Consider the following 15,928-nt stretch of genomic DNA (forward strand, 5'->3'; position numbering starts at 1 on the left):
ACTCGCTGAAGCTCGTTACAAGGAGCTGCTACCAGGTACGACTCAATCTGTCTGTTATGCTGTTAAGTGTCGGGTATCTAACGTGTTTGTTTGATATTTGTTCAAATTTAGTGCTAGAGCGTCTGAACGCGTTAGAATTAGAACTTCTGTCAGTACCACGTCGACCTTGAGCGCGAGTTCCTCGAGTGATAACTTAATCTCAGCGTCTGATGAGCAACCAATGACGAAATGGCTGCGCACAAAATACATTGTGGAGTGGCTGACGGCTTCTGATATCTTGGAAGTGATACTGGGCGACCGAGAGAGCTGCGCAAAGTACTCTCTCCAGGAAGGCACCCACTTGGAAATGCTAAAGCGCTCGAAGAAGATATTTGGATTTGTTGCAGCTCACGGTCTGCTGACGGAGAAGCACATCGTGCTGATGTGGAAAACCGCGCTCAGCCAGCTTCGTTCAGGCAGGAAAACTGTCTTTGATATCTTGATCACTCTCTGTGGTGTACTGTCGGCTGATTTGATGGATGTTGTCGTGATGCTACTGACGCAAGTTCCTTTGAACGACTATGACGAACTCGTCGTGAATTTCATCAAACGCGTTATTATGATTGCTTCCAAGCTCGTCGTTGATGCTGAGACGGGTGGATTTAAGATGTCACTAACGTCACTGGTGAGTGCCGCGTCTGGCTCAAGAAACAAACTCAGTGTCAGCGCGCAAAAAGACCTGGAAGTGTTAAACAAGGTGGTAAGTCTGTGTTGCACCCTGTACTGGAACGCGATTCTTCAAACGGACGCACCCAACGAGAGTGGATCACTAGGAGTTCGTCCATCGATGCGAGCTGAAGTAGAGGCAGCTCTTGCTGACTCGTTGAACCACGTCCAAAAGCTATGGATTTCCTCTGGTTCATCATCGTCCACGTCAGGAAAAGAGCAACAGCAACTACTGAGTGGTTATCTAAGCAAGTGTGCAGAGAACATCAAGGCAGGGACGCTGGTGGAAACGTCCATGAGTCTGATTCAACGGATTGTTGATGGCTACGGCGGAGGCTCGTCTTCATTGGCTGCTTCACTGACAAGAGCTAATTCAACTCCAACAACGCCCAGTGAGTTGTTGAAAGAGCTGAATAACGCTCACGACATTGTGTCCGTGGTCGTTGAGGCAATCAAAAATTGTGTTGTTCAAGCCGATATTAAGGATCGATCACAGACTGCGCATCTTATTGCCATCAAGAAGCGTTTGGCATTTCTCGGGTATATCGTGACAAAGTCTGATTTAAAGCTGCCTTTTGAGGCTGTATGCCAATTGTGGGGGTGCTTCAACGGTCCAGAGAGCACGATGGGTGAGCACGAAGTATTCTTTGCGTGGTTCACGACGGTCATCCCCGATCCGAATAACTTTGTTCATCGAGCGTACTCGGGTCAAACGGGCTTTTCTGAAGCTGTTGTGGGAGAAATATTCCAGTCTTTGATTATGCCTTCAAGTCCCAATGGAAGCGCTTCCCAGATCAGTCTGGATATGAAAACGATGAGTAAGGAATCGTTCTGGGCGTTGGAGAGGTTGTTTCGGTTCGTCAACACGAGCACGAGGCGTATTTCTTCTACTGGTGTTGTTGGGAGCACCCAATCGCGTAGTGTGCCACCCAACAAGGAGGATGCGGGATTTTTTGTCGTAGAAGCGATGGATCTTCTAGGCCTCGAGTCGTTGTATGATGTGGTTTTGCGCGCAGAAAACGATAGTGTGAGTCAGCAAGCTATCAATTACCTCATCTATCTGCAACTCCACGTCGGTTCCAAGCTCGTGCGGCGTGAGGTGTGGGCAGATTTTGTGGAAGGGTGTCTTTGGAGACTAAAGGAGGAGGCAAAGACCACGATCGATGCTTCTAAGACGCGAAAGGTGGTTCGTCTATTGGTATTGCTCAGTACTTTCCTTTACCAATCCGTCGTGCAAACACGAGACGACGCTGCTGCAGGAGGGACTTTTGATGGACCAGAGGAGTTAACCGTTTATGTTCGAACTCAAGGTGGCCGAGTTGCAGCGCCATTTAAGTATCACTTGAGACGAACTTCGCTTGTTTCAGAGCTGCGAGATCGAATTGCAAAGGATACAGGTCACCCAGCTGATCGAGTTCGCATTGTGAACTCTGCCAAGACTAAACTGACAGCGCAAGGGCATGGAAAGTTCACACTTGAGAAGGCAAGAGTATTTTTTACTTATTCTCTTGGGTCTTCGCGCTCGTCTTCTGGAAAGAAATTGTTGACTCAAACTGCACCAGCTCCTTCGCGTAGGACGAGCAAGCGTACTTGCTTCGTCGAGGCGATTTTATTGTCAAAAGTGGAAAGTGATACCAGTGGGCACACTAATCGCAGTATTTTGGACTTCCACGGAGCCGCTGCAGGTGTAGGTGGCACTGGAAACAACAGTAGTCCGGAGAGCGACTGGCATGCGATTAAAACGGAGATATCAGAAAATGATACGTGGGTGGCACTGTTGTTTAAGCTGCTTTCGTACAACGACGGAATCGCTGAAGAAGCTTGGAAAGTCCTCAAGTTGCTTACAGTGGAGGAGGAAATGGAAAAGCAGACGCGTACGTTGAATAACGTGCTAGCAATTGATGGGTCTATTCGCAAGAAAGCCGAGCTCGTTCGAGTGGGAACCGCTTCTGGATTCAAAGTGCCCTCCAAAGCTTTTGTATCAGCTTGAGTTGGTGGAGAAGTTCGCGCTGTGTGGTGATGGACGCAATGACGATGACGACGACGAAGATGAAGATGAAGGTGACAATCCGGCCCCTGCGAGCGCCGTTGGTCTTGATGGTTTGATTGGCACTGTGAATATGTGGAGTGCGTCTTTTATCGAGCTTGGTGGCCGGGCGCTACTCGAAGAGTTTGTCCTATCGTCGATTCCACGTCAACTACTTGCGCAAGGAACGCTCTCGGTGATGTGTTTGTCCAAGCTTCTCAAGTTGCTTCGCCACTTTGTCGTTGTGGAGTCCAAACTAGCAGACGAAAATGGGGATACTCTTGAAGGAAATCCTCAAAAATTGATTCATCGTCTCCTGGAAACGCTGAGCAGTCTTCAGGGTGTCGACAGGGGAATCAAAGAGTCTGTTTTGTCTACCCTGTCGTCGCATCAGCAGCCAACAGTGAGTAGGGAGAGTACTGCGTCGCCTCTTTCTCTAACGGAGTACACTCGCCCACAAGTTGAAGACCCGGACAACATCGACGACATCCCGAGTGATGCGTACTTGATGACTCGGCTGCTATCTTGTATTGCTACCTGTACGCTTGAGGTCAGCCAAGGAGCGTTGGTTTTACTTAAGAGTTACGCAGGTCACGGCGAGATCGTTCTTTATTGTCTCGTCGAGAGTCGCTTTAAGCCTGTTCGACTGGAGGCTGCCAACGTAATTGCAGCGTTGTCTACCACTAGAAACAAGCTTCAAGAAGATCGTGTTGCGTGCTGCAACTACTTCCTGCAATTGCTGGGCGATTATTCAGGACCCGTGAGTGATGAAGAATATTACAATGTGTTTACACTTCTCATCACGAGTGCAGAAGACTTGACGAAGTTCGCAATTCTCCCGTCCAGCCAAATCTTGTGTCGTCGGATCAAGGCCCTCGAGATTAAAGATGATGCTATCGGTGCTCCAGCTGACCCTGTGCCACCTACTTTTCGAAGAAGTAGTATGGAAGGAAACAGACGCAGAATTCTGCCTGCTCTAGGAAACCAAGTGCTTCCACCCGCTCCAGATGCTCTTTTAGAAGGACAGCTGTCCACGCTGCTTGCTATCATCAAGCGAATCCCGGCTATGCTAGCAGACGATGCTCTTGACGTGCCGTGTGATGGACGCAGCTTGCGCGAGGTGATCGCGCCCACCCTTCACGACCAAGAAGGGATTATACATGAGCTGTTCCACGAGTGTCTATTTGCTACACCAGACAAGCAGGGAAATGGAGAAACTCACAGCAAGGCAAGTGAGTGTGGGGTTAACGATATCCAGGCGTCTTCTTCGTCTCAGTATTATCTTCGGCAACCCAAGTGCCGGAGTGATTCGTGTCGTAATGTCGCCTTTGATCTCCTTGCGGAGCTGTCGATTGATAACACCGACGGACTGCGCTTTCTGCTAACGCAAATGGCCAATCAGCACACCCTGGAGCGTCCTCCAGAGCCCTCAGTTGCAACATCAGTGGTCTCGACGTCAAAGCGAAAGAGCTTAAAGACGGCGAAGGACCAGTTCCTTCAGCGTGGTAAATACGTGGGTCTGAAGAACCTTGGATGCACTTGCTACCTGAACTCCACAGTTCAGAGCTTCTTCATGATGCCGCGCTTTCGTCGGCAGGTGTTGCGTCTTCAATCGAGTGGGAGCAGCAGTGACAAAGCTGAAGCGAAGAGCCTCACATATGAGCTTCAGTCGTTGTTCGCTCATCTGGAAGGAAGTGCAAAGCCCTACTACAACCCACGTCCGTTTACTCGCGCAATGAAGACGTGGGACGGCGAAACGGTGGATGTGAATATCCAGCAGGATGCCAGCGAGTTTCTCACATCTTTCTTCCAACAGATCGAGTCGGAGATGAACGGTATCAGTGCTGGCAGTGGTGATCAGTACACAAGCGATGAGAATATTCTCAACACCTTCTTCGGTGGGGAGTTCAGCAATGAGCTTGTTGCTGAAGGAGATCGATACAGCGAGCGCTTCGAGCCCTTCCACTTCATTTCCGTGCCTGTCCGTGATCGAAAGAACCTGAAAGAGTCGTTGGATGGATGGGTGGAAGGTGAAAAGGTAAGCTACACGTGGGAGAACGGTAGTGGTGCGAAAGCTGACTCTGGCGAAGAGGAAGAAAAGGTGACGCTGGAAACACACAAGCGTATCTCCATCTCGAAGCTGCCTGCCTACTTGATCATCCACCTGAAGCGCTTCGAATTCGACTTTGAGAAGATGCAGCAGATCAAGCTTCACGATCGTTTTGAGTTTCCTACTGAATTGGACATGTATCCGTACACGAAGGAAGGTCAACAAGAGAAGAGGAAGAGATCGAAATCATCGGTGGAAGAGGGAACCGGCAGTCACGACGTCCGACTGAGTTCGTCCTCGGACAACGGAGACGATGGGAGAACGACGGCTCCAGAATACTCCCAGTATGAACTAGTGGGGACTGTGGTGCACCTTGGTACAGCTCACTCGGGTCATTACTACTCGTTCTTGAAAGATCAGCAAGTGCCAGGCCACACGAACCCGTGGTACGAGTTCAACGACACGCTGGTGACTCCGTTTGACCCAACTCAAATACCAGACGAGTGTTTTGGTGGTGAGGACTCGGCACTCACCCGGCATGATTCAGCCAGTGGATCGGCTTCGCTCGAAGAAGGGTCTCCGTTACCAGCCAAGATGAAGAATCGCAGTAGCTTCATGTTGTTCTACGCTCGCGTATCTCCCGAGCTGCGTATTGTCCGTGATGAGGACGCTCCTTGCGTCGGCTTCTCTACTGCTGTAATTGTGGCAGCATTTTGCTCTAGGCTAAAGCGGCGAGCGTCTGCCAGACTTTCCCATCTGCGTAGTATGGCTCTGGTGATTGCACCGGAACCAATTCGCAAGCTCATTGCGATGGAGAATCGCCTCTTCTGGCGGAAGCGGTATCTGTACGACACGCGCTGCCTCAAGTTCACGTACAATCTGCTGCGATCTTGTCTCGTGGGACTGGAAAACGCCAAGAATATGGCAGTGATGCCACGCTTCGAGCCTGTGGAGGTCCAGTTTGAGGCCTTACAAGTGGCAACCAAGTTCGTGTTCGGCACGCTATGGCAAGGTGGTGATGTGAGCAAAGTTTTGGAGTGGCGTCTCATTCTCCAAGCTCTGTATCACTCTGACATTGGTGGCTGTCGCTGGTTCTTGTCGACTATGGAGGCAAACGAGGCGCTGCTTCTGGAGTTGCTGGTGTTTAACGAGCATCGTGAAGTGCGCGAGTTGATGGCAAATGTCATTTCGGAAGCTATTGTCACGACGTCCAATACAGAGTTCGAAGAGGAGGCAAAAGAAGAATCCGAAAGTTCTTCTGGCGACGGGAAGAAGCGCTTGCCTGCGTCATTCGAGTTCATGTTCTTCCTGATCCAGCTGATGCCTGCGTTGCTTTCGGTGCCTGTCCAACACCATCGTCAGTATTTCCTCACGATGTACGACTTTGTGCAGACAGGACGCAACGAAGGCTCCTTCCTCGTAGTGAACAGTGTGGTTGGCGCCATCGTGTCGCTTCTTACAGGCCTTGGAAACACGCAGCCACTGCTCCAATTGCAGTTAAAGAAACACAAGTCGAAGCAGATCCTCAAGCGTATCGACCTCAACGTCACGATATTGAAGCTCTTGTCGGTGCTGATCCGTTGCAGCTTGCCTCCTGCCATGGACGTCGAGTCGGATGCTGAGCACCCTCTGATTCTACCGGCTAACATGGCTCAAGAACACGTGGATCTCACACCAGCAGACCACGACGTGCTTCTCAACGAGCGTTTCATTACTCTGCTCACACAGCGCGCGAACCGCTACACCAAGGAGACGAAACCGTTGGAGCAAATTGTGAGTCATCTGTGCTGGGAAAGTCGACGTGTCACTGCGGCCTTCCTGGACAAGATCATACATGGCATTGAAGTGGAGGACCATCACGACGTCAAACCATACTTCCGAACACTCAATTCGCTGCTTAAGGTCCGCGATTCCCTCGCTGGAGAGCGTCTTACCGACGGGCTCACGAAACTGGTGGCGGTGATGGCGTCGCAGCAACGGTATTATAAGGCCACGGAGACGTCACTGGATATGCTGGCACGACTTGCCAAACGCCACAGTGGCGTGACAAGATGGCTGCGAGACAACCACCAGAGTTGCGTGTGGATGGAGAAGTGGCTGATGGCTCATCGAGGTGCCGAGGGATATCTGCAACAACGCAAGACTGTCCTGGTGAAGCCCAATAGCACGTCGTCGTGGGTGAATGTGAGCGCAACGAGTTCAGGGCTCATCAAGGCAATCGATCGCTCCATCACAAAGTTGCTTCCACGTGTCCGCAGCATTTTAGACCCGGAAGCTGTCGTAGAAACATTTTACGACAGCGACGACAACCCGCAACGTCTTGTGGGCAAACGCGTGCGTGTGAAATGGGCCAAGGACAAGTGGTACGAAGGCACGGTGCAGCAGTTTAACGAGGATACGTACGAGCACTTTGTGGCATACGATGACGGCGACAAACGGTCTTATCACATGTCGGAGAAGCTTTTCTACGTGGTGAGCCTCACGCCGTCGCCTAAGTTTCGCAAGAAGAAAACCCAGCAGCAGCAGGCTTGACTTGCGAGCTCACAGTTGTAGTTTATTCTATAAGTGTATGGCTTTCTTGAACAAGTTGGCCATCCTGTTGTGTACTGGCAGATTGAGTGTGAAGCTTGTTTTTGGGTTCTGGTGTGCGTACGAGTCTGGCTGTGCGTTGATGGCGTCTCCATTTTTGTCGTCGAGCATTGCAACGGTCGACGTCTATTGCTGATCTCAGCAGAATTAGTCCTGGACCATCGTTGACGTGGGCACTTTGAAGTCTGCCGAGCATTAAGATGACGATCAACCCACCAAAATGCGCAGTCAACATGGAGCAGCGACTGGCAGCACTGCGACGCGACCAGGAGATCGACGGGTTGAGGGTCTATCTTATCAAGTACAACCTCTTCCCACGTAATCGAGATCCGCACAACTCGCCCATTCGATTGGAAGAACTAAAAGAACTCGTCAAGCACTGGAAGCTTCATCGACAACGAGGGTTTTGGCGCGATCATCCGGATAAAGACGACCTCGTTCGCGCCTTACTGCAGCATATCAAGAGCGAGGCAGCGAACAAGAAACGACGACAGGAAGCACAAGACAAGTATCGCAGTAAAACAATAAGTGGAGCTGATGATGGCAGTCCTGGCAAGCATCGAGACTTCTCGACGTTCTTCGGTGGCAACGCAAACGCCCACTCGAGTGGAGACGAAGCCGAGAATGACGACGATGACCGAGAACAGTCTGTGGCTGTTGCCAAGAAGAAAAAATGTGGTGGCGATCTGTTCTACCAACGCGGAGACTACGACGAAGGACTCATCTATCTGTCTCGAATCGACAGGTCTCGTTTCCAGTCTGAAAGCCACAATCCCTGCCAGGATCTGCTCACGACGTCTGCTTCAGCACCCACTCCAGTCGACCGTCTACTCCTGACAACTCCTGACGCCAGCAGCAAGCCTAAAAGTGTTAGCGCCACATCTGCGAATGACAAAGAAGGCGAGCGAGCAATGAACCAGATGCCGTCCGTGTTGGTGAGCCCTCTGCTCTCTGGATCCGTAAACACTGCACATTTGACCAAGGATACGAAGCTCAAGTCTGTCGAAGGTCTCTACAGCATTTCGTACCACAAAGGCTACGAGGCTCAACTCCTGCGTGAGGGTGCACTCGCCACGTTGTCCAGCGTCCTCAAGCTAGACGATCCAATTATCCGTCTGTACTCTGCCGCGGCAATTTTGAACCTCACGCATTACACTCCAGCCCCACCTTCGCCCCTGCCTACTCCAGTGAAGAAGAATCAGAGCCAGCCATCGTCATCTTGTCTATTGCCGACGGCACCTCCACAAGCGACTAGAGATTTGTACTCGAAAATGACGGACGAAGGCGTAATTGCAGCGCTGCTGGATCTCGTACATACGCCGCATCCGACCGTCAAGGCTTTGTGCGCTCGAGCACTACTTCGCTTTACAGTTGATGAATCACACCACTTTGCTATGGTGCATGAGGGTGTAGTGGCTGCGCTTTCACAGATTATGGCTGCAGTGACCACAACCACAGCGTCGCCTCTAGCTGCACCGAATGATGTCAAGCTCTTCTGCGTATTAGCGCTCGTCAATCTGTCGGATGTACCGCGTGCTGTCACGTGCGACGCGCTGCTGAACTCAATTATCGTGTTGGCGCGACAGGGAGACACTGCGACGCGAAGAGTATGCGCTCAGGCGCTGCTGAACCTCTCGATTCTTCCGACAACTCGTGGAGTAGTGGTGGACGAAGGAGCGATCGCAGCTCTTGAAGTGCTAACAGCTGTGGCGATGAGGCCCTTGCAACTCTCTCAATTGGAGGTGGTCACCTGTACATTGTGCAATCTGGCGGCCGTGAAGAACAACCAGGATGCACTGACGAAGAACAGCGCATTGACGATCTTGTCAGATATTATCTTAAGCGTGGGGGCAGAGCTGCGTCGGGTGCAGACTGCGGCCAAGACTGTTGCTGATAGTGCTCAAGACGAGGCAGTAGCGAGCTCTCTGTTGATTTCAATCCGCAAGAACTGCGTCAACTCCATCGCGATGCTCTGCTGCAACCCGAAGCTCCAAGTCCGTGTGCGCAACACTGGCTTTGTTCCGAAGCTCCTAAACATTCTTCGAGGCGCTGACGACCAGGAAGACGATTACAGCGATGATGAAGATCACGTTTTCTCGCGTGGTATTGATCCGGAAACCGAGAAATTTGTCGTTGTGGCACTCGCGAATTTGGCGCTCGACGATCGCTGCCGACCTACGCTCGTGCAAGACGGAGTAGTTCCTCTTTTCCTTGGGTTATTGCGAGCTCCAGAACTCCCAGGGACTTACACTGAAGGCGTCGCAGATAACCAAGACGATAAAAGAGCCGCTGCTTTGCTACTTAAGTTGGATTGCGTCACGGCATTGAGCAACTTGCTGCTTCATCCAGCCAATTTTCAGGCGTTAGTGGATGCAGGTGTAGTTCCTGCGTTTTTGGATCTTATCCGTAGCGAGGACACATCCGCTAGCAGTAGCAGCAAAGAGATCCAGAAGGCGTGTGTGTACGCAATGCTGGGTCTCGCCAAAGACCCAGGAGTGAAGACTCGACTGGCGGAAGCTACTCAGAAGCGTCTTGATGACGAGGATTCAAATGACCAAGTCGGTGCAATCCCGACGATGCTGGCGTTCGCGTCGAGGAATCTGTCCAATGCTGAACTCTGCGGTGTCTGTATTAGTTTCCTACACCACTTATCGTCACGAGCTGTGAATCATGAGTTGCTATTCTATGAAGGTGCTGTGGGGTTAGTCGTGCGTGTGTTAAAGAAACCAAGCACAGCGGAAGCACCAGCCACGATATACGCGCTCTGGTTGGACTGCCTAGCAACACTGGCCCACCTCGCGTCGTACGAAGCTAAACGCTGTTCACTGCTGGACGATGGGGTTCTTGAAGCTATCCAACACTTCCTCATCGTCTCGGCTGCGGATCAGCGACCACGCGATGCAGTGACAGACCGAAGCATCATTAAGGCCCAGTACGCTGCTTCGCAAATTGTCTACAAGCTGCACGAACTCTGCAGTGGAATCTCTGTGTCAGCTGGTGCCGGGCCGGTGGACGCACCCGCTTTCTTCGCGTGTTTGCTACTCTTGGCCACCCAGTCAGCGTCCAAGAACTCTCGATTGTCCAAGTCAACAGTTGCGCTGCAGCACCGAACAGCTAGACGAACAGCACTTACGATCGCCAAGGTGGCGCTGGCTCTGCCACAAGGTCTAAGGCGGTTGGCGGAGCATGCTGATATTCCTCCTGCTTTGAACATGGTCATGCGTACGGGTATTCATGAGGCTCAAGTTTGTGCTGCTGTTGCACTGTGCAACTTGGCAGCCGAGCGGCCAGCACCCGCGACAGGCAAACCCCTCTCGAGAGTATGGCGTGATGCAACGGTGGACGACTTCATCGTCATTACGCTACTACGAGTGAATAGTCCACAGACGAAAGGGATCTGTGCGAAGGCCCTGTTCAATCTACTGACACATGAAGACGCACGCGACCAACTGATGCGGGATGGCGTTCTCTACGCTCTCTTGAAGCTGGCTCGGCTTGAAAATGACTCGATCCGAGACCTGGCTCTGCGTGCTTTGTACAACATTTCTTTGGATGCTAAGAAGACGGCGCAACTACTGGAAATGGAGCTCGTGCGGATACTGGCAAAGATGTACCAAGCGGACCTGAATAAAACGATGAAGCGGCTCATGATAGGCATTTTCAGCAACTTATCAAGTGCTTCTTGTGCTCTCAACGATAAAAATGCTGCTACCAATGACGAAGGTGAAGAGAAAAGTGTTGAAGGCGTTGTGGCTACCACGAAGACTGTCGAGTTGCAGATGCTTCAGGAGGGATTACTCAGTGTCCTCAAGAACTTGGCCAAAGTGCGCGATCCTGAGATGAAGCTGTACGTCGCGAACGTGCTGTACAATCTATCGTGCGCTGTCGAGTCGCGCGTCGTGGAGATTCTAGCTCAAGACGAAAGCAATGTGCTGGGAATCTTGATGGCGGAGCTCAAGTCGGAGAGCAAGGACGTGCGCAAGTACGCAGCCAAGACCCTCGCCAATCTCAGTGTTTCTTCTGTTGCTGTGCAGATTATGACTAACGATGCGGCTTGTGCTGTGGTGAGTGTCATCAATGATACCATGAAAGGCGGAAAGACCAAAACAGGGTCGACTCCTACTGGAAGTGGGGCCTCGAGCTCGCTATCTGTCTGCGTCGAGACAAATTGTGCTTGTGTATTTTTCCTACGCAACCTCTTTTCGTTGGAACTGAACCAGCGCAAGTTTATCGCGTGCAATGGGTTTCCAACTCTCGCCGCACTCCTCACAAGTCCAGCGATGGCTTCCGAAGCGCCGACTCTGCGTGTGGCTACCGACATGATCTGCTCGCTCGCTAAACTCAACGCTGAGTCTGGCAAACCTCGAGAAATGTCGTATGAAGAGCGTCTCGTGAGAGATGGGGTTGTTCGCGCCCTCGTGGCAATGGGCAAAGGTGCAATGGATGGATCAACCACACGGGCTGAGGAGAATGCGGCTTGTATGAACATCGTCACATCTTTAAGTAGTTTGTCAGGGCACCCACAGTGTCACGACGCCATGTTGCGTGATGGAGCTCTCGACGCACTCGCAGTCTTGTGTGTGACGAATCCTTCAGATAGTCGAACACCTTTTAAAGGTCTTGTCGGTGTACGTGGAGAGGCATTTGCTCTACATTGCATGGTAGTGATTCGGAATCTGTCGCGACAAGAACCGTCTCCACCTCCGTCTGGACCGCCGTCGATGGACAGTGAGGCAGGAAATGGTGGTCGTGCTAGTAAGGCAGAGGACGTGCGTAGTCAGAGACTGACCTCTCAACCTTCCTTAGTGCCCATCGTGTTGGCATTATCGCAATCCACTAGTCCACAAACTCGCGAGCACGTGGTGGTCTCGCTCTACAACTTGGCTCGGTTGCGTCGTAGTAAACGGCAGATGATCAAGAATGACGCCGTTAAAGTGTTGCTACGACTTGGAACGAGTGCTATTACGCCTTTCAAACGGCATGTCTGCTCCTTGGCGCTTCAAGCTTTGGCTACTCATGTTCCACCACCAGCTCCAGCACAGTCAAATTGTCCCGACCCTACAGCGACTACTGTAGATGCCGCCGCCAACGCTGCTGAATGGGATGATCCTCACGTGGATAAAGTGGTTCAAGAGGGAATTGTGGCCGCAATCGCAGCTCTCGCAGACTCACATCAACACGATTTACTTGTCAGTGTGTCGACGAACTTGTATGTGATTACCACTCCACCTCCGGCGGTCATGGAGTCAATTACTTTGTTGCGTACGACGAATCGAGCGATTGAGCAGCGTGGTGCTCCTCCTGACTGGACCAAAGTGCTGATTACCGATTTGATCTCGTGGCCCGAGATTGAAATGGGTACCAGCAGAACCACTGCTATTCGAGTTGAGAGTAATTTGGCTTTGGGGGCGCTGTCTCCTGGATTACAAGAGGAAGATCACGGTGAGGATCCCTACTCTGATGCTAGCGATGATGAAAGTCGACGAAAAGGCTCACAAGGTAAATCGAGTGGGAAATTATCGAGTCCAAGCTCCTCAAAGAAACAGTCACAGCTAGGTCACAACTCAAATTTGGCTCCCCCGCGAACATGTAGCTCGGACGCGGTGTTGGGGTCTTTTCAAATGCTGGCAGATCCGAAACCAGAGAAAGTGCGAGTGAATGTGGAGTTTGAACTTGCAGGCCGTCGCGCTGTCACCTCGTCTCCAGCTATAGCGTCTGCATCAAGTAATGATGAACTGCCAAAACTCCGTCCCGAGACGGCACCAGAGGGATTAACAGAAGATACTTCGAGACTTGGTGGAAGATTACAGCTCACGCGTACGCAGGCGCGCCAGGATGCTGCGTATCGACGATTAACCAGCAACGGAATTTATCGAGGCAACACTCCAGAGAGTCCCATTAAATCCTCGGCGGCTATCACAAAGCGGAGATCCCACCAGCTAGAACCGCTTTCCACCCCAAATTGACATGTGAAAGGCCGAACAGTAGTTCGGGCCGAACTACTTTTCTAAAAACGGGTGTTAACCGGTCTTTTTTCTTACTTCGATTTATATCCCTTTTTCTCTGAATTAGAACTATGGCTTTATCAGCACTACTCGAACATACTAGGGGGAGATAATACATTTTTTTCTGAGTCGTGCAGAGTTGACTTATCTCTGATAAGTGAATTCAAGAATGAGCGGATCTACTTTTGAGTTTAGCAGACTGAACTGCACCTAATTTTTTTTTACTTGTTGTCGTCCTTCTTATCGGGCTTAATGTTTTGATTAACCCACTTAGTTTCTTCCTTGCCCTCTTTGACGGCTGCGAAGCGCGCAGATACGAACAGAAAATCGCTCAAACGGTTCAGATATCTCTGCACGACGCCGTCCACGTCACCCGCCCCAACGAGAGGCACGACGCTACGCTCAGCTCTGCGGCAAACGGCTCGAGCCACATGGAGGTGCGTCGAGGCGAGTCCGCCCCCGGACGGAAGAATGAAGCACTTGATTAATGGCAATTTCGTGTCCATCTCGTCGATCCAGTGCTCCAGCTGCGTCACATTGGCGTCGTTGAATGCACCAGTGCGGCGCTGTTTGGTTTCGGATGCCGAGGTCAGTGGCGTGGCCACACAGGCACCGAGGTCGAAGAGGCGGCTCTGGATTTGCTCTAACTTGGGCGGCAGGAATGCGTTGGCAGCTACGCGCGCCTGCTCCACGGCCACGCCAATTTGAGCATTGAGCTCGTCCATATCTCCCAACGCCTGAAATACAGCGTCATTCTTGGGGCGTCGCTCACCCGAGAAGAGCTGGGACGTACCATTGTCACCTGTCTTAGTGTACACCTTCATGCCTCGGAAAGAGCCCAAGATCTGGAGTGAATTCGAGCGGGGTGCTCGCAGTGCGACAAGTAAAGGATGCATAAGTCGTTTTTCTGAATGTTTTATTTTACACACAAGAGCAGGTACAGCTGGCAAGTATTATTAATAACAGTCAGCCAGTTGGTGATACAGTATGTTGTTATTTGTACTCTTCATAATTGGTGATACTAGGTTTTTAACCACTCACTTAAATGGCTTCCTGAAGCGGTTTTTAGTCGTATTAAAACAAAAAAACTGCAATATTTAGCAAGCGAATCCTTAAACTGCAGTAGCTACTCTTATTTCCCCTGCTCCTCAGAATCGTTGGGCTTACACTTCGACTTCGACAGTTAGATATATAGGAGTTTCACAGACTCTGATCCCAAAAGTGAGGTCAGATTTAGCTAATTCGTAGCCGTTTTACCGCTGCAGTCTCTCAAAATACGGTAAGTCATTCCGAAGTTTAAAAAAACTCGCAACCTGGCTATGCAGTAATATTGAGTTAATGACGAGATTCATGTGGTTTTCAAGTGAAAGGGTCAATTCAATGCCACTCGTCGTATGGGATACAGATGGCACCCTAGTGATAAAAGACAAAAGCTTTGCAAAGCACAATACATCTCGATTTTTGAATAAGATTGGTGTCAGGACTTCTGAAGAATATTTTAATAACATTATTAAAACTTTTTATAATACTTATTCTGTACGTTTTGAGACATTACCACCTTCTTTAAGAGCCCATGTACTGAATTAGGTTACGTGATGCCTAGAATTCAAAGGCTCACACCCCATGTGACTACGGCATGATCAGGCCGCTCAAAAACGCACTGGCAGAAATTGCTGACGAATGGAAGGAAAAGAGACCGCGTAATTTCGTGTCGGGCGCCAACGCTAAGCCTCCAACGCGCGAAAGAGTGATCGCGTGGATAATAATCGCGTGGGAGGCTGTTGTGCCGCGAGCCGCGCAGATTTCGCAGTTGCTTTGTAAACGGAGCTTGCTCTTGCTCGTCATGAGTTCTACGGCCCTGAGTGTTGCCGCCTTTTTGCTGGCGAATAGTCCTAAGAGATCGTGGACGAGGTGTGAGATGCCAGCCCCTGTGTGAAGAGGCTGCGGCTGCGCACTTACCGACGTGCCACGTGCGGTTATACCAAGTTTACTATGATTGATGGACAAGAGCGACCGTGCCGCCGTGCTGCTCACGACGACACTGACTTAGGTAAAGTATGGTTTATATTAGTTTATGTATCGAATAGAACTTGCGGAGAGGCGTACTGGCTTGCGTGAGGCTTGCTCTCTCTCTCTCTCACAATTCAATTTGCGGTTCAGCGAACCTCAGAGAGAAGAGCAAGCCCACACCAGTACTGCAGCCCTGTCGTGGCCTTTTGCCCGGCACTCACTGTGTTTACGTACCTCTTTTGATTGCTTTACTACTTAAGTGTAAGTCTACTCTAATGGCACCTACGCTAAGAAGTGACCTACGCTTAGAGAGCAGTTCAGTGACGCGCCCTGCGTCACCTCAGGTTATGAACCCAAATAGGGTTCATGGCTCGACAACGGACGCACCCGGTGTGGAAGATCAAAACGCTGGCGGAGTTTTGGCGAATGGGAGTCGAGGAGCGCGCCGATTGGCTGATAATGTGGATGATGTAGCTACTGGACGTGACGATGATGTTTTGTCACACGAAGAAGCTGAACACCTTATCCGGTCATTATCCGGAA

At 50.9% G+C, this 15,928-nt stretch overlaps 3 protein-coding genes across 3 annotated transcripts in view; 2 read left to right on the forward strand and 1 right to left on the reverse strand.

The window, feature by feature from the left end:
• Window positions 1-7,313, forward strand: part of PITG_19472 (ubiquitin-specific protease, putative) — a gene marked incomplete at both ends in the record, with an annotated part of 8,250 nt that extends 937 nt beyond the window's left edge. The window contains 5 exons of the mRNA XM_002996970.1: window positions 204-2,583; window positions 2,624-2,716; window positions 2,789-3,074; window positions 3,126-3,669; window positions 3,721-7,313. Coding sequence (XP_002997016.1) covers window positions 204-2,583; window positions 2,624-2,716; window positions 2,789-3,074; window positions 3,126-3,669; window positions 3,721-7,313 — 6,896 coding nt within the window. The remainder of the gene's footprint in view (window positions 1-203; window positions 2,584-2,623; window positions 2,717-2,788; window positions 3,075-3,125; window positions 3,670-3,720) is intronic.
• A 257-nt stretch (window positions 7,314-7,570) lies between these two features.
• PITG_19473 (uncharacterized protein) lies at window positions 7,571-13,336 on the forward strand (the record flags this gene model as incomplete). The annotated part of the gene is made up of 1 exon (XM_002996971.1): window positions 7,571-13,336. The coding sequence occupies one exon, from the start codon at window positions 7,571-7,573 to the stop codon at window positions 13,334-13,336; it is 5,766 nt and encodes a 1,921-aa protein (XP_002997017.1).
• Window positions 13,337-13,544: 208 nt separating this feature from the next.
• Window positions 13,545-14,248, reverse strand: PITG_19474 (cobalamin adenosyltransferase, putative; the record flags this gene model as incomplete). The annotated part of the gene is made up of 1 exon (XM_002996972.1): window positions 13,545-14,248. The coding sequence occupies one exon, from the start codon at window positions 14,197-14,199 to the stop codon at window positions 13,597-13,599; it is 603 nt and encodes a 200-aa protein (XP_002997018.1).
• Window positions 14,249-15,928: the final 1,680 nt, after the last annotated feature.

Source organism: Phytophthora infestans, genomic scaffold (genome assembly GCF_000142945.1).
Source record: "Phytophthora infestans T30-4 supercont1.94 genomic scaffold, whole genome shotgun sequence".
In the NCBI taxonomy this organism is placed as follows: domain Eukaryota; phylum Oomycota; class Peronosporomycetes; order Peronosporales; family Peronosporaceae; genus Phytophthora; species Phytophthora infestans.